This window comes from Homarus americanus, unplaced genomic scaffold (genome assembly GCF_018991925.1).
Source record: "Homarus americanus isolate GMGI-L3 unplaced genomic scaffold, GMGI_Hamer_2.0 scaffold25483, whole genome shotgun sequence".
NCBI lineage: Eukaryota > Metazoa > Arthropoda > Malacostraca > Decapoda > Nephropidae > Homarus > Homarus americanus.
The window spans coordinates 2,214,131-2,236,371 of NW_024726235.1; the positions used below are offsets into that span (position 1 = coordinate 2,214,131).

General features: G+C 40.1%; 1 protein-coding gene across 4 annotated transcripts in view; it reads right to left on the reverse strand.

Annotated features, from left to right (window-relative positions):
• LOC121865422 (uncharacterized protein C10orf82 homolog) overlaps positions 1–22,241 on the reverse strand; it is a 41,196-nt gene that overhangs the window by 250 nt on the left and 18,705 nt on the right. For 3 of the 4 annotated variants that reach the window (XM_042364804.1, XM_042364805.1, XM_042364806.1), the window contains exons 2-5: positions 20,198–20,272; positions 12,320–12,429; positions 11,512–11,599; positions 1,020–5,360 (exon numbers count right to left, since the gene is read on the reverse strand). In XM_042364804.1, the coding sequence (XP_042220738.1) occupies positions 5,146–5,360; positions 11,512–11,599; positions 12,320–12,429; positions 20,198–20,264 (480 nt within the window). In that variant the 5' untranslated portion in view covers positions 20,265–20,272 and the 3' untranslated portion in view covers positions 1,020–5,145. Of the gene's footprint in view, positions 1–1,019; positions 5,361–11,511; positions 11,600–12,319; positions 12,430–20,197; positions 20,273–22,241 lie in introns of those variants that run through there. The other variant, XR_006088761.1, reaches the window with a different exon arrangement.

Genomic DNA, 22,241 nt, shown 5'->3' on the forward strand with positions numbered 1-22,241 from the left:
AAATTTATATATAAGAAATAAAGTCTCATGACAATTATGTAAAACAACGGAAGTTAATATCACAGAAAATATTATTGCCTATAGCAGTATAAATAATAATGTCAAATATACATATATGTGCATTATTTCCTTTTAAAGTACAGTTCATTAGTGTTTTCTTTTATATATAACTCTCCCAAAAGTCCGACAACTGAGTCTTTCCAGTATTACCTGTTTCATCACCTGTTGATTTGATTTGTCTTAATAATAATAATAATGAGAAAATCCCTAAAAAGTCATAAATATCAACTACCTTATTTTTGATTACTAAATAGGAACGTAATTTATACCTATGGCGAGTTTTTTATTTAATTTTATTTTTTCCAATAATCAAAGATGATAATATGGAAAGAAAGCTTGTCTATATACATTATGTATGTGTATGCCCCAATGAAGTCGATAAGTTGTCTTAAATTAGATATGAAATAAAGTGAGTATAGTAGGAGTTTGATTGTCACCTCAAGAAAAAAAATCAGCTCAAAATAATACAAAGTGGGTGATTATTTATCTCTCTATAATCTTTTTCCTATCTATAATCCTCATGTAAACCATCCTTCTATCTAGGACTCTCATTAGCAAAAGGCTCCTCTAACTAGCAGAACTCTACTAGCAGGGCCTCTTAACTAGCATTTGCAGAGGACAAACACTAGAAGATTGGTCCGGCACTTAATAACTTGTTCTCAAAGGCGTCATCTTGCCTCTCGTAGGTCACCCCAAGCAAGATGGTCTTTTATCGTCTCTAACACCACTGGAAGTAAATCTCTCCATTACTACCGTATTTCATGACGGGCGGCACTAACGCTATGGTGGCTGCGGCGGCGGTAATACGGGATGGCTTGACGCGAGTGTGTAGCTGCGCGGTAAAGCACGTTATGCTAAACTTAAGCTTTTAATTGCTTACTGAGGAACATGCACGCAGATACTCCAGCAAATTATATATATATATATATATATATATATATATATATATATATGTTGATGAGATGAAAGGCTTTATCATCTCCGAGTTCCAATTTCGTACTAGGATCTGATAACAAATTCTTTCAAAAACAGAACTCGCTGAGGATCTAAAAAATAGTAAATGTTTATGATTTTTTGATTATCGATAAAAAATCTCGTTTACTCGTTATTGGAACTGAAGTCGTCGCTGACTTTGCCGATACAGTATTTGCCAAAGTTTGCAGAGGCAGAAAATATCTAATTTTTGGTGGAAAGTTTCTGCTGGGTCAGAATTAATACAAGCTCCCAGTTAGCATTGGACGATTAATTAAACGTATTTTTAGATACATACATACTGTACATACACACACACACATGTATGCGCATGTAAGCACACACGTACATACATACACAAACGTCCACACTTACTATATGTATATATTGGCAGGAAGTAGGCATGGCAGGAAGAGCAGTATAAGCCAGCAAGTGCAAGCCATGGTGGAGGGAGGCCAAGGATGTCACGAGTGTCATGAAGTGTCTCTAAGTGTCATGCCGTGCCACTGAGTTTTACGGGGGGTATCATGGGATCACAGGGACTTAGGTGTCATGCGTGTCACGGATGTAGTTGGGTGTCACGGATGTCATGGGGGTGTCACGGATGTCATGGGGGTGTCACGGATGTCATGTGGGCCAATCGGTTGTTGAGGAGGGTCATGGGTCATGTCATGGGATCTGATGGGGCGTCGTGGGGTGTCATGGGGGTATTGTGGGGAGTCAGGATGTCAGGATGTGCCACGGGGTGTTATGGGGGTCAAGGGGTGTCATGGGGTGTCATAAGGGGTCATAGGGTGGTGGGGTCTGGGATGTCGTAGGGTGTCAAGGGGTATCACGCTATTTGGTTGGGTGTCACATTGTGTCATGGGTTGTCATGGGTGTGTCATCGGTTATCGTGGGGTGTCAAGGGGTGTCAACAAGGATGAGGGTGGGAGGGAAGGCACTCAGTATCACCAAAGAGAAATAAAATCGATCTGCCTTAGCTGTGACTCCTGTGAGGGTAGAGAAGCTTGGCAAAGTATCTTGGTAATATCTAAGACAGGTTGGAAGCATCTTGAGGGACGAAATCGAATTTAGACATTCCTTATAATGACGTCACATACGTAAACAAGCACCTAATGGCGTCACATACGTAAACAAGCACCTAATGACGTCATGTCCGCAAACAAGCTTACGTTACATCCCCCAACAAGCACTTGATGTCATGTTTGGAGACTAGCACTTCAAGACGTCACAAACAAGCACAATACAACTTCACGTCCGTAAGCAAGCAAACAAATAATTCACATTCGTAAAGCAAGCACATAGGACGTCACATCCCTACGCAAGCACAGTTCATACGGGCGTTTGTCTACGACACCAAAACTTTCTTAAATGTGTATGTTTGAGTTTGTTTACTTAAGAGATACGGAGGAATTTGGACGTTTTTGAATGAACACCAACACTTTATTTACGAATTAAAGAAAGTAATTTTCTCTCTATTCATGAATGTAAAAAAGATTAACTCTCTAGAACTAAGAAAATCTAATCCACTCTATGGATAAGAAAATCAAATTAATTTTTGCTTATAAATCAACAAATCCAATTCATTATATACATTAGATTAAGTCTTTGAACTATCACTAACTCGGGCTGTTATGGCGAATAGAATCATATAGGTGCAAAAGCTCTCTTGCCTTACTCAGTGTAGTTAGTTAAGTGTGAGTATGTGAGTACTAAGCGTTGATTATACCTGCGTGAGACACCTGTCGTGAGGGATAGCAGGTGAGACCTTAAACCTATGCAGATGGTTTTATAAATAGAACATATCTCTCTCTCTCTCTCTCTCTCTTTCTCATATTTTTTGTATCTCTATATCACTTTTTTTATTTCGATCTCACTCTCTCCCTCTTTCTCGACTTCACTTTATCTTTGTATCACATTCTTTCTCTATGTCTCACTCCCTCTATCTCGATCTCACTTTATCTCTATATATCTTTCTCTATCTCTATCTCTCTAGTCTAGATAAATAAAACATTCATAGTGACGATAACAATAACCAGTGTAAATCGGATTGGTTTTTTTGTTTTTTGTGTATGTGTGTTTGTTTTGGTGGATGCCGTGGTGGTCTGTGTAATGGCGTGGACTATTATTATTATCATTATTATTATCATTATTTTTGTTCTCATAGCACCAGTGTTATGGCTACGTGGGGATTGTTCTTAACGCACTAGTGGCCACGCTTGGTTTGTTCTTGTACTGTGCATATGAATGGCCACACTGGATTTTTCTTATACACACGAATGGCCACGTTGAATTTTTCTTATACACGTGAATGGCCACATTGAATTTTTTCTTATACACGCGAATGGCCACATTGAATTTTTCTTGAACACGAAAATGGCCACACTGGGTCATTATTATACACAGGAATGGCCACACTGGATCTTTCTTGACCACGCAATTGGCCACACTGGGTTATTCTTATATACACGAATGGCCACATTGGATATTTCTTGAACACATAAATGGCCACATTGAATTATTCTTATACACACGAATGGCCACACTTGATCGTTTTTAAACACATTAATGGCCACACTGAATTATTCTTATACACACGAATGGCCACACTGGGTCACTCTTGAACACATCAGTTACCAGAGTACATCATTTTGGAACACAACAGCGGCTAAGTAGAATGGGGTGAATATTAATCATGACGTACCTTTAACCACGTTTGGCTCACTCTCGAATACCTCTCACTTAGGTCTTGTACCTCCTGAGAAGAACCATCACAGCATCCACAAAAGCCTCGGGAATTAGAAGAAAAAAAAAAATATATATACGCTAATCTATAACAAAACGCATTGCTGTTGAAACTTCTTCAGGATATCAAATACAGGATGAATCAAAGCGATATCATGAAGAGGTCAGTCAGGTCACATCTGTCTGCCTCTGTCTCTCTCTGACCAGCTACTGAGGACCACTAACGTAGAGCCACTTGTGGATAGTATTTTCACCTGCCCTAAACATCCGGCCAGCTGCTGAGAGCTATTGACAGAAAAGTCAAACGTGAGGTGATTGTGAGTATATGAAAAAATGTAGACATGTGGGTTGGTGGAGTCATGTGGCGTCAGCTGCAGTACACCGCCGACCACTGTGGGCGGTGGGCCACTGTAGGGCTTTGAGCTTGTCAGGAAAATTCACTTTTTCATATAACTTGTAACTCATCTGTGTTGCTTTTTGGGGGAAGGTTCGTGTTTCTTGATATGGCAGTTATTGTCTGACATTATATGGTTTGTTTATTTACCTTTATTATTATGACTTTTGTGAAGACTGCGTACTGCATCACAAAGGTGATTACAGGGATCAAGGCGGGAATGATCTTGTAATTATTCTTTGAATGGAAAACATGAAGACTCAGAGGTAGTATTACGTTCAGTGAATGAGGCGTGCGTGCCTACTACTGGGTAAAAATACAACTGTCAAAGATAATCATTGAAATGTTGATCAGGTGTGACGAGTGTACTGTACTGTACGGTCGTCGCCGGTGTAGAAGTTACTGAAAGCGGTGGACTGATATTAAATAAGAGTTATCTGTGGTGATGTTTGTGCTGTGATGCCGCTAATGACGAGGATTGAGAGTGGTACTTGATGCCAGGTCCACAAAGTTGAGGCGAGGAAGCGGTAATGTTTTGTGCTGTAATCTGAAGGTAGTGAGAAGATTAAAGTGTATTATAACTACCATCTTGGAATTACTATAGTGGGTGTAATTGCTGCACTATGTGGTCGGCTTACAGATATCGCGAAATATTTTTTTTTGGTGTGTGCATTTTTTTTGAGCATGAGAGACAGTTTATAGTGACGTGACTTTACGGTATTGGGTCTAGCTGTTCAGGAGACTAAACGCTGGAGACAAGTACAACGGCAGACTAAAGATGGCGGCTTGTTGTCTCAGCTCTCCAAGGGTGATTAAACGGACGACGTGTGGTGGAAGGTGGTGGTAGTAGTAGCGTGGCGTGTTGGTTGGCTACTTGTGGATCGTGCAGCGGGCGTGGTGGTGGCGGGCGTGGATGGTGGTTGTGGTTGGGCGTGGTGGTGTCGTGGCGTGTAGTTGGCGCTTCACATGGACTAGGAGGGCGCGGTGGTTTGGTGCGTAGTTGGAATGGCAACGTGGAGACGAGGGTTCAGTGCCTCCCTCTGCTCCCGGGCGACGGTGACGTGGGCGAGGCCTCTCCTGGCGGCGGCGCTGAAGGTCCTGCCGATACCCAAGTCGGTGGGTTTCATTTGGGGGATGTAACCAGTGTAGCCAGGGAGAGGCGGGTAGTTGGGGTTACTGCGTCCGTCTGTCGGGAGAAAATGGTTCATTGTTTATTATTATTATTATTATTATTATTATTATTATTATTATTATTATTATTATTATTATTATTATTATTATTATTATTATTATTATTATTATTATTATTATTATTATTATTATTATTAACCCTGAGACGAAATAAGAATCCCAATGTTTATTTAATATTAAGGAAATGAAGTTTGTTTAATGTTAATACCAAAGAGATGATAGAGGTTATCATAAATTCAAGGCAATGCAATCTGTCAAAGTGCCCGGCTTCCTACGGGTTGCAGTAATTTTTTTTCCTACAGTATTTTCATTCGATTATATATGTATTTCCCTTTACTAATTACCTGTGCGTATGTATTATTATAGACAGATATACAGGTGATGACAAGTGATTCAGGTGTGACACGTGATAAAGGTGTTGACTGGAGGTACAGGTGTTGACAAGTGATACAGGTGATGACACGAGATACAAGTGATGATTCGTGATACAGGTGATGAAAGGTGATGATGTATGGTACAACTAATAATTCCAAACATAGACGATTTACTGCCACACACACACACACACACACACACACACACACACACACACACACACACACACACACACACACACACACACTACCAATCTTCTGTGCATAGGTGAAGAATATTATTGAGAAAGTCTACGGTCTTTACCACCCATGTTTCACTAACTCTGGTCATGTAACTTACCCTCACACACACACACACACACACACAGTATAATCGATAGACACATTCGCCCCATTGGTTGCTGCTAGTGGTGATGGTCGTCGTTGCAGTAAATCAACTGTGTATAATTCTGAAATCTAAGTCTTAAATGAGAAAACGCGTTCATTGGAAGCATATGTGTCACAGGTATGATGATGTTGAAGGTCATTGGAATGTCCGAATGTCCGAGGAATGAGTTCTTGGGTCTCGGACGGGTGGAATAGCTGGGTAATGTGGGAGTAAATTATTCTGAGGACCAAACGCTCTCCGTGTGTGGTGTGTTAATGGGGCGATGCTTGGGGTTAGCTTAGGTTGGGTTGGGTTGAGTTAGATTAGGTTGAGCTGAGTTTGGTTAGGTTAGGACTGGCAAGGAAGAAACTACGGACCTCTTAGTTAACATAACTCGTTTATTACCTCTGGGACAGCTCGTGGTGATGTTCGGCGAGTGATGTTGTGAGCGTTGTAATAATTGCCTGCTGTACATTTTCCTCATTTTTTTCCTAATTGACCTGGAAAGGATTTTTACCCTTGATTTTTGAATTATTGTTCTGTTCTTTTGTTCACGTTGGAAAGACAAGAGTTCGTATATATTTGTTATTAGTTCTATGTATAACACATAGGATGTTATTCAGTGAGACTCTCTTCAGTATATAAAGAACAAACCTCTGCTGGATCAGGTTATTAACTTATCTTGACGTAAAGGACTCACTTGTACACAACTTATCTCAGAACTCACTCCAGTAAAACTCGTATAGTTATTTACTTGCTTCAGCAATTACTTCAATATTTACTTCAACACTTCAATATATACTTCAACACTCACTTCAATATTTACTTCAACACTTACTTCAATATTTACTTCAGCATTTACTTCAACACTTCAAAACTTACTTCAACACTTACTTCAACACTTACTTACTTCATCACTTACTTCAACACTTACTTCAACACTTACTTACTTCATCACTTTATTTACTGAGTTACTTATATAAACACTCACTTAAATGTTTTGTTCTGTGGGTGGCTGTGGTACAAGATGATCTATGTCACGTTTATTAACACGTATATCAGCCAGACAGTTAAGGGAGATGATATAACATTATTAAACCCGGAGTCGCTGATCTTGAGGGTGTTATTACTGCCTGAGGCCTACGGGTGAAGGATCTTGGAGAAGCACTACACTCACAGCAAACTGGGAATTATTAAAACATTTCTTCAAGTCAAATAAACAAAATATATAATCTGTTTTCGTTTGTGATATGTGTGTGTGGGGGGGTGTTATTACTTTGTTTTGTTTTGGCCTGTTATTTATTTTATTCACTGTGGGAACACCATCGGGGAGACCATGTGTGTCTTCAGAATGGTTCTCCCGGTAGAAAGAAAAACGTATAAACACACACACACACACACACACATAGCAGTATAAAGGGCTGTAGCTTTCCTTCTCTCATTCTAGACTTTGATACCCATTTAAAGTTGGGTTGAATGGGGAGAGCTCAAAGCGTGAACACATGATCCTTTAAACGGAACTCGAGCCTTTTATCCACTCTGCCACTGCACCTCTAATCTACCTAAATGTAACTCGTTTCCCCCTCCTCGACCCCCTCCCCATCCTTGCCTCCCCTGCAAGTGAGTGTTACCGGAGTTCTTGTTAACTAGTTGAATATACTGACATTGCATTCAGAAGCTTAAGTCATCGTCCTCAAGGGGGTTAAGGCCTCTTAAGTCAATGAGTTAGGTGTAAGACGGTAACACCCTGTATGATCCTGAAGGCATTGACATTGTCGTGAATGACTTGGTATATACTTGTCCATAGCTCCAGTGTTTATCTTTGGCACACAGTATATTATTATTATTATTATTATTATTATTATTATTATTATTATTATTATTATTATTATTATTGTTATTGTTATTATTATTATTTTTTTTTTTTCAGTCAATTATTCCACATATTTCGGGATTTTTTCTCTGATTCCACCTGTATTCAACCTTAATATAATACATTAATTTATTGTAATCCCTAAAACCTTTACGAAGCGCCCCCGTTAAATCCACCTATATTTTGTTTTAACGAGTAGTGTTGCAAAAGAGGATCAAGGGATTATATACCTTATCAAACATCAATCATGGTGTTTAATGATTTATAAGTGTCGTTACTTACAGGGTAGTCTCTAACCTATCACCATATTTTTAAATAGTGAGTTTTTTAAATCTTAATCCAGAAAATTTGGGTTAAAAAATATTTGCATGTTTAAAATTTCAGTTTTGATGATAGCGTTTACTGATATCATGTTATCGTGTTTTAGAGTTAATATACTGCATAATGTACTGATACCGATAATCACCATGGAAACCTTATCATGGCTGCCACTTGATATATTTTATAAATGTTTTTTTTTGGTTAATCGTCTTTCTTTACGTCTTCCTTTTTTGTGATATATTTCTTTTCAACAATGATCTCCTGGACAGATGCCGTCTGTTATTTAGTTGGGACACACACACACACACACACACACACACACACACACACACACACACACACACACTTTAGCTTTCATCTGTTCTTTAAACAATAAACTTCTAGACAGACAGAGAGACTGACAGAGACAGATATGTAGAGACACAGACAGACAGACAGAAACAGACACACAGAGACAGATAGACAAAGTCAAACATCCAAACAGACAGACAAACAAACAAAACGAAGAGGAAATCAGCCAACAAATCAATATACAGGAAATTTTTTGAATCCAAATAATAAATTAATTAAAACTTAGAAAATGTATTGAAATTTGAGGGAAAAAAAATATATATGGGTAAGGAAGTAAAGTTACATAGGCGTTGAGAGGCGGAAAATGACCTATACGTGAGTGGCTCATTACCATCATAATGACTCGTAGGCGATAAAACACTCCCATGGGCTAATTACGTTGAAGTCAATTAAAAGTTTTATGTGGTTTTCTGTCTCAGTGTGGTGTGTTAGGTGGTAAACAGGTGTGGTCATTAATAGGTGGTAAACAGGTGTGGTTCATTAATATTAGTTGTTGTGGGGGGATGTGGTAGTGGTGGTGGGGGGGAAGGAGATGATTTTGTATGTTGACATTTTCGTCTACACACACACACACACACACACACACACACACACACACTAATATACAGTACTAGTATACTTGGTGTTTATGTGTCGCCTCGCTCCCGGGTATTTACTCAGCTGTGTTTGTTATCACACACTATAAACTATATTGCTCAAGCTGAAGGTCATGGGAAACATTCATTACTACTACTACTACTCCTTTCCTCAGTGTTTAGTATAGTTTCATCTATTGTATGTTCTCTCGTTTTATTGCATTTCATTTGTTGTTTTAATTACAATGAAGCACTTTAGGCAACACCTCAGCCTCCCTCCAGCCACCTGTGTCTCGACGCCTTCCACACCTGAGGATGGAAAATTCTCTTCACTCCTGTTTGTTATACTGTATTAGGTATTAAGTTATCCCTACGTCTGTTGTATTAGCTACCACGTGAGGTTGTGTGTGTGTGTGTGTGTGTGTGTGTGTGTGTGTGTGTGTGTGTGTGTGTGTGTGTGTGTTAGAAAATGGTAGGTCGTTACATTTATTTTTGTATATTTTTATTTGGGTAACGTATTTTCAGAAGGAACAGCATGAATAAAGTTTGTTATTCTAAAACAGTTCATAACTGGTCTTCACTCCACCAGTTGCTTTAGAAAATATAGAACAATGGTAGTTAGTGCGACTGTTCGTATCTGTATTACAACAGGTGACGAGTCAGCCCGGCGCTGACTGCAGGCTTGGGGGTGTTTAGCCAGGCAGCAGGAGGTGATTAAACCTGAGTGACGTAACGTGCAGCAGAGCCGTGCAGTCTACACCTCTCTTACTTTATTGTGTTCATGTTTAGTATTATGGTACACGCTGAAACACCTTAGTCTTTTAAGTGTCGTAATCATTTATATTAAATAACTAAAACGTAAAAGTGATATAAATATGTAATTTTAAACTAAATCACATTTTGTTCAAGTCTTTGATGTTGACATTATAACGTTATTACTTGGCTTTAACAGCTAAAGATATTGAAGCGTGTAATATAGTTAGTATTCACACTAGTTCATCAGCACTTAAACATTCTGTGAGTTCAAACTAACTGTTTTTATAGGATAGTTACGACTCGAAGTCCTTATCCATACCCAATAAAGAACAAGCACTCAACAATTCATACCTTTATTACTGAAACAATACGAGAAGAAAAAATATCAACAAATACTGAGAACGGTAGAACTATATGACAATGTTTCGGGAAGTAAAAGTTAAGTAAAATTTGATTCCGGTATTGGAGCTGACGAGCGAGCATTGTGTGTAGAGATGGGCTGCGGCGGCGGGGGCTATTGTTCCTTGCTGGGTTCATTGTTGACCTTTAAGGCTTCAGCTATTATAAGATTTTCGACCTACAGCGAGCGGCGGAGGATTGGGGCTGGAAATGGCTGCTGCGTATTGTTTTTTAGTGGAGTCTTTGTTTATCATACACACTTAGTACACTATTCGCCATACCAGTATACCGCACTAATGTTAATTTATTCCTGTAACAATGTGTGCGTGTGTGTGTGTGTGTGTGTGTGTGTGTATTATTATTTTTTTGTTCTTGTCATTGTTGTGTTTTGTCTTCTTAAAGGTAATTAGTGACGAAGATAATGTTTTCTGTATTGATTTAAATTTTATTGATACGCGCGCACACACACACACACACACACACACACACACACACACACACACACACACCAAAACGTATATGAGTGATGATAATTGTTCCAGAACTGTTGATATTAGAACCAGAGGATTGTAGGTCATTAGCACCACATTCGCCTCTTACGCAGGAGCACCGGGTTCGAATTACATGATTAGACACCATGGCTTATTGTACCTGATGATTAGATGCCATAACGTTACCTATCGGGGTCAGGTTAGGTTTGGATAAGATAGGTTAGGTTAAATTAATATAGGACAGGTTAGCTTAAATTAGTTTAGGATAGATTAGGTTAAATTAGATTAGGTTAGGTTTGTTTAGATTAGGGTAGATTAGCGTTGCGTTAGGTTAGGTTAGGTTAGGCTAGGTTTGTTTAGATTAGGGTAGATTAGATTAGGTTAGGTTTGTTTAGATTAGGGTAGATTAGCGTTAGGTTAGGTTAGGTTAGGCTAGGTTTGTTTAGATTAGGGTAGATTAGGTTAGGTTAGGTTAGGTTAGGTTATGTTAGGTTAGGTTAGGTTAGGTTAGGTTTGTTTAGATTAGGGTAGATTAGCGCTAGGGTGTTTAATCATCAGGTGAAACCTTGAATAATCATATACATTATCTTACGCCTTATTATTTATTTATTTATTTGAAGTTAATTCATTTTTACTTACCGATTCCGTATTTGCTGTAGAAGTCCTCGATCACCTGTGACTCTGTTCTCTTGGGCTTGAGTCTGGGTAGTGACCTCGATCGCTTCACCTGCCGGGGGGTGGAAAGAGGATTGAAAATTTGGTTGGGTTTGGTGTGAGGACTTAAGTATGTGTGTGTGTGTGTGTGTGTGTGTTTATATTTTGTGGTGAAAATACTGTTTGAATATAGAAGCTTTCCATAATTTGTTTTTCATTCTATAAATGTTAAAGAAAGCGTGTGGTTGGATCCATTCAGCCAAGTTGTACTATAAATAGGTCTAGTGCAGTCACTGGTGCTATTACGAGTCGTCTTTTAGGCAAAATAACTTCTCAAGACACAGACTTTCTATAAATAAATTGTCTCACCTTCGTCAGTCGTCTCTCACCTTCGTCAGTCGTCTCTCACCTTCGTCATTTGTCTCTCACCTGAGTCACGTGTACTCTACTTGCATGAGCTCCCTTGCACCTTACTCAACTTTTTCTAGACTACTTCAGTTGTGTGTTACTTGTCTGTCTTTCAGTTGTTTCACCTTTCCCTCACCTGTTCTACGTGTCTCTCACCTGTCTCACTTCTCCCAACTGCCTGACGTTTATCTCACCTCCCTTACCTGCCATTGACTGCTCTTCATTCTATCTCTTACCTGTCTCACCTCCCTCACCTGTTACTCATCTGCCTTACCTATTTCAGCTGTCTCACGCGTCTCTCACCTGCTCTCGACTGCCCTTCACCTTATCTCTTACCTGTCTCATCTCTCTCACCTGTCCCTCAGCTGTCTCACACTTGCCTCACCTCCTCTCTACTTCGCCGATCAGCCTGTTGCCGGATGTACAAAGCGATGCTCTCCTCTGCCGCTTTACCGAAGGTCTTGCCGTAGCGGAACATTAGGCCGGGGATGTAACCTGTGAGGGGGAGGGAGAGGGCGAGTGTACATTATAATAGATTGAACGTAACGTGACGAATTTTGGTTATTATTATTATTATTATTATTATTATTATTATTATTATTATTATTATTATTATTATTATTATTATTATTATTATTATTACTATTACTATTATTTTTACTATTATTATTATTATTATTATTATTATTATCATCATTATTATTATTATTATTATTATTATTACTATTATTTTTACTATTATTATTATTATTATTATTATCATTATTATTATTATTATTATTATTATTATTAATATTTTTATTATTATTATTATTATTATTATTATTATTATTATTATTGTTATTATTATTATTATTATTATTATTGTTATTATTGTTATTATTGTTATTATTGTTATTATTATTATTATTATTGTTATTATTAGTATTATTATTATTATTATTATTATTATTATTATTATTATTATTTTATTTTTATTTTTATTTTTATTATTTTTATTATTTTTAATATTTTTATTATTATTATTATTATTATTATTACCGTAGCATTAATAATTAAGAACAATCTTCATAATTATACTCAGCATTTTACCGTGTACAGTAGTCGGTAATTGGTACAGCCGCATTTTTAGGGTCATTCACATCAAGAGGATACACACCTGCTTACACGCCGTTCTTGGTTCACCTGATATATGTCTCCTCTGAATATAGACTTAATGTGAACTACGACAAAGCATCCGTTTATCCCATCTCTTCTTGAAGCGCTTATACATTTACCGGTATACGATACTTGTAATCGGTATACGATATTTAACCGGTAAACGATACTTAACCTTGTGTGTTGCGTTAATAATTTTTTCAGGTTACTTGGAATTGAATTTTCAATTATGATGGTTCATTGAGTTTGTTAGTATATATTTTTTTATGTTTTAGATTTATATTAGAATTCAGTTAAAAGCGTATTGGGAACTGTTTATTTTTAATGTGTGATGTGATTTTTTTAATTTTTTTTATTTTTTGTTGTCGGTGATTAAATTTTTTTTATTCTGTATGTTATAAACAATTTGGTTTTCTTCGTATTTTCAGGAGGCATCATTACTTAAAAGCTCGTCTAGTGATAAGGTAAAAGTAACATTGTATTCTTATGTTTTAATTATTATTATTTTTTGAAATCTTGACTAACTGACTGACTGAGCCATTAACCCACTGATCGAACCTGTTATCTTCTCACATCACATGCATGAAAAAAAAATCAAAAAATACTCAAAAGAACCACCAAAGACATAAACTTACAAAAATAATGTTTTATCAACCTAACCTAACCTAACCTAATCTAATCTAACCACAAAAAATGGTACAAGTACACGACAATAATACTCTAACAAACTACTATCACACTAGCTGGCTAGACCACATTAAAATGATAATCTGGATTCCCTATCGTCTTCTCTAATCATTGCACGAACTAATGTCGAGCGAATGGCCTCCGCAATTTCATTATAACTTGTGCGTGTAAAGATGGCCGACGCTCTCAGTTTTAGGAAGTTGGGTGGGGGGGAGTGTTGGGTGGGGAGAGGGGGATGGGGAGGGTAGAGAGGAGTAGGGAGAGGTGGTGTGGGGGAAGGTAGGTGAGGGAGAAGTAGGAGGGGGCAGGAAAGTTAGGGAGAGGGAAGGTGTGAGGGGAGGTGGGAGGGAGGTCGTGATGGTGAGGGAGGTGGGGAGGAGGTCGTGATGGTGAGGGAGGTGGGGAGGAGGTCGTGGTGAGGGGGAGAATGAGATCGTGATGGTGAGGAGGTGGGGAGGAGGTCGTGATGGTGAGGGGAGGTGGGAGGAGGTCGTATTTTGATGGTGAGGGAGGTGGGAGGAGGTCGTGATGGTGTGGGAGGAGGTCGTGATGGTGAGGGGGAGGTGGGAGGAGTTGTGATGGTGTGAGGGGGAGGTGGGAGGAGGTCGTGTGGGGGAGGAGGTGGGGAGGAGGTCGTGGTGAGGGGAGATGGGGAGGAGAGTCGTGATGGTGAGGGGAGGTGGGGAGGAGGTCGTGAGGAGGTGGGAGGGGTCGTGATGGTGAGGGAGGTGTTGAGGAGGGAGGTCGTGAGGGAGGTGGGAGGAGGTCGTGAGGGAGGGTGCGGGAGGAGGTCGTGGTGAGGGGAGGTGGGAGGAGGTCGTGAGGGAGGTGGGAGGAGGTCGTGAGGTGGGAGGAGGTCACTGATGGTGAGGGGAGGTGGGGAGGAGGTCGTGAGGGAGGTGGGAGGAGGTCGTGAGGGGGAGGTGGGGAGGAGGTCGTGATGGTGGTCTGCACGCTGGTCACCCACAGACTGCCTACTCCTCCTGATATAACCAAATTGGGTCCCGTTGATAAGGTCAGGAGTTTGTGTTGATCTGTTCATGCACTACACACTGCAGATGTTGTGTGTGAACAGTCTGATTGTAATACACATCTGATTGTACAGTACTACGAGCTTTGTAGGATTTTTTCATGTATGTATGTATGTATACTTAATAATAAGTACTGTTCGTTTTGTGTAAATTTGTTGATACTGTGAATTTCGAGATGTTTTTGGTTTAAAAGCACACACACACACACACACATATTTTTCCCCTTGAGGTCGGTGTGTGTGTGTGTGTGTGTCAATAATAATAACAATAACTAATAATGTGTGTGTGTTTCCAGGAATCATTATCTTATTGGATGATATACCTATATTAGAATATTACTGAATAATCATAACATTTTTTTATTATTGTATTTTTTCAGGTACATTTTTTTCCATGCACATGTGTACGATTTATGAAATTCCTGTCGGATTTTTAATTTTGAAATGTATATCATATAAAACCTTTCCACGAAGATGAAATAGTTTTTATCATTGTTGATTTATTAATACGCTGCATAAAAAATAATAAATTTATATATAAATGAAAAATATATAGATACACAGGTATGTATCTTAAAATATTATACGAAGAATATTTCTTTCAATAATTTCAACATCAGCGAATTAAATATATTTCGTCATTCATGTCTAGTTATGAGGAATAAATGACTAATTAAACAGGAAAAAGGTAATAAAAAGAAAAAAAGAAAGGATTGTTACATCACGACAAACTGGCTTCAACAGAACATCATGAAGGTTAGAGGAAATGATGATATTTGTTTTGATTTTTAATATTATTCTAAACAGGTGATGAGAGAGACGACAAAGAAGGGCGCTGCTAGGGAAAGGGGTGCGCGAGCTGAATTAGTTAGTTAGTCAGGTAGTTAATTTAGTCAGGTAGTTAGCTTGGTTAGTTAGTTGGTTAGTTAGTTAGTTAGTTAGTTAGTTAGTTAGTCAGGTAGTTAGTTAGTCAGGTAGTTGGCTTGGTTTGGTTGGTTAGTTAGTTGGATTGGTTAGTTAGTTAGTTAGTTGGTTAGTTAGTTAGTTAGTTAATAGATCTGGAGTAGTTAGGTTAGTCAGGTAGTTAGCTTGGATTTGGTTAGTTAATTAATTAATTACTTAGTTGGTTAGAGGAAGTCAGTCGGTCCATAGCTAGCCATCATAAAAGACCCGACTCTCGTTTACAAACACAGACGTCGAGTTTTGGAAATTTAGAGTTTTTTTATTTATTTTTTCGTATCGACAAAATTGGGTTTCCAAAAAAATAGGAAAGAGGTTTAAAAATATCGATAGTGAATTGTTGCTGTTTCCTCTGGTGTGCATTTAAGGTCTACAAAAATCCTTACTGAAGTGCGCGAGAACTGGGATACAATATTTTACTTATTTTTTTTTGGTGTGTGTGTGTGTGTGTGTGTGTGTGTGTGTGTGTGTTTGAGGCCACGTGATTATTAAATCTATGTTATTTTCACTTCAGATCAACAACGCTAATGAGGAGACTGAGTGACAGGGGAGTGAAAGAGAGTGGGTGACAGAAGTGGTAGAGTGGGTGACAGAGGTGAGGTGAGTGGGTGGCGGGGTAGTGAGGTGGAGTGGCGAGGTGAGGAGAAAGTGGGCGACAGGAATTGAGGAGTGGGTGTGGCAGGAATGAGGAGAGAGTGGGTGGCAGGGAGTGAGAGGAGTGGGTGGCCGGAAGTGAGGAAGTCCCGTGTTTACACTTGGTTCCGGTTACTCAGTGTTATAGAGACTTGGTGATAACGATAAAAAAAATAATAAATAATGATTTTAAGAAGCTATCTGGGGCATGGTAGTAGTAGTAGCGTTAGTAGTAGTCATAGTAGTAGTAGTAGTAGTGGTAGTCAGACCTGTGCCTCAACTCGCTGCCATACGCGACGTTGTAAGACGCGTACGCAGATGACATTTCCAGTGACTTGATTGGTAGTGAACAAGGGCCTTTAGTAGCAGTTCATATCTGTCATCTACATAACTGGCATAACGTCACACACCGCCGAGGATATGGCGTGTTCATCGACAGGAGGAACTGAGTTATGAGAGAAAGGGGATTTCTCGTGCATAAAACGTAACAATGATTATGATGTTCACTCGAAATTAATATGGAGAAAGTGTTTGATTGGAGGTGCTCGGTGGAGAATTTTATAGAGTGGAAAATGGGGAGGGGGTGGTGTCGATGAAATACTATTGTAATAATAATAATAATAATAATAATAATAATAATAATAATAATAATAATAATAATTAACGGTTTATTGAAAAAGTTATGCAGCCCGTAGGCTGATAATATACACTGGACATAAATGACTTATTGCATACATTGACGTTGGTGGTTTAACAAAAGCCTTCATTAGAGAAAGGTAAAGGAACATACAGATTAATGTAGGTGTTGAACAGCATACACGTAGTGTAGTAACTCACTTCCAGATGGTATTAGGAGGGACCTCACGTGGTGTAGTAATTCCCTCACAGATGGTGTTATGAGGGGCATCACGTGGTGTAGTAACCCCTTCACAGATGGTGTTATGAGGGGCATCACGTGGTGTAGTAACTCCCTCACAGATGGTGTTATGAGGGACCTCACGTGGTGTAGTAATTCCCTCATAGATGGTGTCATATGAGTGAGGTGTGGTCCCATGCCTTCCTATCGTGGATGGATTAGCACATCGCTGGCTGTTGTTGGGTCTTACGGGCAGTTATCACTGGGTACCTGGGACCTCACTGTGTGAGGCTGTTACTGTTGAGTTGTTCTCACTAACTTAAACACTGTTCACCACTGTTTACCTTTGTTCAACACTAGTTCCATTTCTTTCCTAAATGAGATTGTAACTTCTGGCGAGAGCTTATTGATATTCCAGTGGGGAGGAGGGGTTCAGGGGAGGGAGTTGGTATGGGTCAACATAACAGTTGACCTGGCTGCTCCCAGAGGAGCGCCAGGTACGTCTTGACCCTTCAGTGGTCAAGGATGTGTGTGTGTGTGTGTGTGGATCACCAGTTGGCTGTTGTTGTGTGTGTGTGTGTGGATCACCAGTTGGCTGTTGTTGTGTGTGTATGTGAGTGTGTGGATCACCAGTTGGCTGTTGTTTTGTCGTCCAAGCAACTCCGCCTGTTTACCACAAAACTTTGCATCAAAACACCTTCGGTAACTGTCGCTCGCAGTGGCCTCCGGCACACACACACACACACACACACACACACACACACCAAAAACAAATCCGTGTCAAGCTTCACCAAGAAGTTTTGTAATGAGAGGGCAATAGTGTATTTGATTCCTCGTGTCGTAATTGTCACTCTGTGGGAGGGAGGATGGGAGTTAGGGTGGGAGGGTGGGAGTTAGGGTGGGAGGGTGGGAGTTCAGCAAAACATTTCGTTATGGCTCAGATCACAACACAAAGTCAGGCTGAAAATATTGGACTTTAGATCTGTGTGGAGGAAGTTCAGTAATACTCTTGCTCTCTTACACTACCGGAGACGCACACCCGCAGCCTGAGATGGTAATGTTGTGTATCCCTCCTCCACATTCCTTCACTGGCAGCCTCGCATTGCTCTGGTAATCCACGACTTTTTCTCAGAATCATCAACAAGGTATAGGATAGTAATAAGCTCCAGCCAGCACCAGAATCTGAGGCTGAATCTTTCGCCGATGCAATTACTCAGTCGGAAAAAATTGCAATATTGTGTCTCTGCAACGTGACGGGGTGTTATGATACGGATGCAATAGTTAAGCCAGGTCAGTATCGCCGTGGAAGGATTTGCCAAGGGGTTTATGTATAGTGTCCGGTGAGGAGTGTTGAAGTTTGGTCATTACAGGCACAGCAAGTCTTCTCCTTGGCTCTGTCTCGTTGTGGGGTTGCTGGGTGACGCAGGGGGAGACTGTGCTATTATTACTTAAAGCGAGGGTGAATTCTCTCTCCCTCTCTTACTTGCTGGAGCCGAGAGTCACAGGGGTTCCTTCATGACGAGCTGGATCGGAGATGTGATGATTGCTTGGTGTGTATTCCGTGCACTTGTCCTCCCCTCACGTTGACCTTTGATGTCCTGGACCGGGTTTTTCATTTTGTTAATTAACTGCTTCCCGAACTAGTTTTTCCTCAACGTTATTATGGACGAGGGAAAAAAAAACATGAGAGTGTGACGTATGTAAATTAGCTCTACTGACAAAGTGACCTGTTTTCATGTCAGGGGTTAGTTACCTTGATCACCGCGTAAAAGGAAGATCAAGACATGAATTTAGTTGTGTGGTTAGAGGGGATAACATCACATATACGTAAAGAGCTGTCGGCTGTAGTCTTTTTGAAAATATGTAAGACAGAAGGGAATACGGTAATGAGACACACGGAATGGGAACTAACGCGGACCAAGAGCTGTAACATGATAAAGAATGACGTGTCTTGCGGTGCGGTGGGTGTGAAAAGAATGAGGATGATGGATTGGATTTCACTGACACTCTGACCATGGACACAGCGGCAGAAAAAATAGAATGGGAGGAGCTGCATCGTCTGATATACAAGGGAGTTGTAGAGAAATGAAGGACAGGTGAGGAACGAGGCGAATAACATGGTAGATGGTATTTGATGTCACTATGGGTGGTGAATTCAACAGTGATATAAAGAGATCATGATATTATTATTATTATTTTTTTTTTAGAACTTTGTGTAGTTGTGATAACGATAGACGCAACAGCTGAAGGAATATTTTTGAGGAGGAAATACAAAAAAAAAAAATCTTTCCCCAGAACAGATCATGGTTTGTAGACTTTAAGACTTTAGAGGTTGAAGGTTTGAACTAAGGGGAGATGAAAGCACCCTTGCCCCCTCATCCTTAACGTAAGAAGGCAGGGATGAGTATAGTGTATAGTCGGAATTGGTTTAGGATGAGTTGTCGTAAGCTGGTAGGAGGGGAAAAACTTGGAGTATGTGGAAGAAATTGAATATAGCGGAGACGTGATGGTTGAAGATGGTAATATAGATATAGCGTAATGTTAGGGTGAATGGGTGTTTTATCTCGGTGAATGAGAATTGTTATTGACTTTCGGGAACTGTTTACTTATTCTTGTTTGTGTTTGTAAGAGAGAGAGTAGGAAGGATTCATCCAATCAGCTCCGGCTTTATTACTCTCTTGAGATTATTTGCCCGCTGATTGGCCAACTTTCCGATGCACTGTTATGAGGCGTGGATCAATGTCTGGCCATTAGTCAAGTGTGTTGCAGAGACACTTTTGTAACCTGGATCTTTCTGTCAACCTGTTGATAATGGATGCCTGCACTAGCCCAAAGCAACAAACCTAAACTAACAACATAACCTAACTTAAGCTGACCTAACCAAACCTAACCTAATCTCACCTTCCCAATCCAACCTAACCTAACCCAAGTGAACTTACCCGAGTAGCCGACGATGTAAGGGCGGTTGGCGAAGAGCGGTGTCCTTGGTCTGGTCACCTCTCCCATTATTCAGTCTGGAAGAGGTGGAAAGGTGGTGTTAGGATTCTGTTCCACGACGGAGGGAAAAAAGGAGAGAAGGAAGGAGGGAAGGGAGGGGGGAGGGGAGGGGAGAAACGTGTGGGATGATAGGTGGGGAGAATGGAAGGGTGGGTGGGTAAGAGGAAAAGTGGATGAGCAGTGGGAAGGTGAGTTGGAGGGTCGATGGGGGAGGGGGGTGGAGGAAGGAGAATGGAAGGAAAGAAGGAGGGAGGGAGCGATTGAAGGAAGGTGGTTGTGGATATAATAGAAATAAAGATAAGAATAGGAAGGATTGGCAAAAGGAATGGAAAGTAGTAGGAGGAGACAAGAAGGGGGACGGAGGGCGGAAGAGAGAGAGAGAGAGAGAGAGAGAGAGAGAGAGAGAGAGAGAGACAATCGTATATATATAAGCCAAGTGCCACAGAAATACTGACAGTCAGACAGATACAAATTGATAGACAAAACAACAAAACAGAGGGTCGAATAGATAAACAGATGGGTAGAAAAACAGACAGACAGACAGGCGAATAAACAGACAGACGGAAATAAACAGACAGACAGGCAGGCGAATAAACAGACAGACGGAAATAAACAGACAGACAGACAGGCAAATAAACAGACAGACAGACAGACAGCAAAGCACGTAACAAGCCAACCACCGCATCATATTAACCATTCATCCGAAAGAAAACAAAAACAAATGGAAAGTTAATGATGAAAAAAAAAATCCAATTCTTTCCAATTATCCGTCAGATGAGAAAATTATTATATATTATTTTTTTTTTTTTTTACCTTTACAAGTTAATCATCCACATTCCTTTGGAGACTAATGAATCCCTGAAGAAAGTTAACTGCGACGTGAAAGGTAAAAACAAGGAGAAAGTTGTCGAGGTATGAAGAGGGGGAGAAAGTTGTCGACATATGAACAATTAGAAAGTTGTAGAAAAATGAACAATTAGAAAGTTGTCGACATATGACAGTCCAGTATCGGTAAATCGGGAAGACCACAGGTTACTCGTATTGGAATCGGTTCATATAATCGCATTATTTGACCGGTGCGTCGTAAATATCTGAATATAAGTCTTGTCATCAGAAAATCTATCAGTATCGGTTCTTCTACCCCAGTATCGGTTCCTCTACCCCATTACCGATTCATCTACCCCAGTATTGGTTCATTTACATCAGTATCGGCTCATCTACCCCATTATCGATTCATCTACCTCAGTATCGGTTCAATTACATCAGTATCGGCTCATCTACCCAGTATCGGATCATCTACCCCGGTATCGGTTCACCTACTTCAGTATCGGTAAATTTCTATCAGCGAGGCCGAAGATTAATTCCAGCTTGACCATCAACAAGTCGCTTTCACTTCAGATTTCTTGCCACAAGTATCGGATATAGGCTCTGGCATTTTTTACGATAACTTGTTGGGGATTCCGATTACATGTTGACCAAAAAACTGAGTACAATCTGGAAGCTGAACCTGATGGCTTGTCGAGAGAGGGTGAGTGGGAAGTATGAGTGGGGGAGAGGTCAGGGATAGGGGGTGAATGTGGAGTGTTGGAGAGGGGAAAAGGAGTATCGTACAGGATGAATTGACAGAGAGGGAGTGGGAATCGGGGGAAGAGGATGAATGGTGAGAGAGGGAGTAGAGGTTGAGAAGGAAGAAGGAAATGAAAGCGAAAGAGTATAAAGGGTTAGAATGTGAGAGAGAGAAGGGAAGGGAAGGGGAGCGAAAGAGAGGGAAGCCGAGATAGACCAAAAATATCCCCGTATATCCCGTCTTGGGTAAAAATATCCCGACTTCGGCCAGAAAAAAAGTATCCCCCCCCCACCCTGACCCCCTACTCCCCCTCCAACCTGACCCCCTGCTCCCCCTCCAAACTGACCCCTACCTCATCCCCCTCAACCCCTACCCTACCGCCTCCTTGACCCATGTACCCAGAAAATAAAATTGTGATC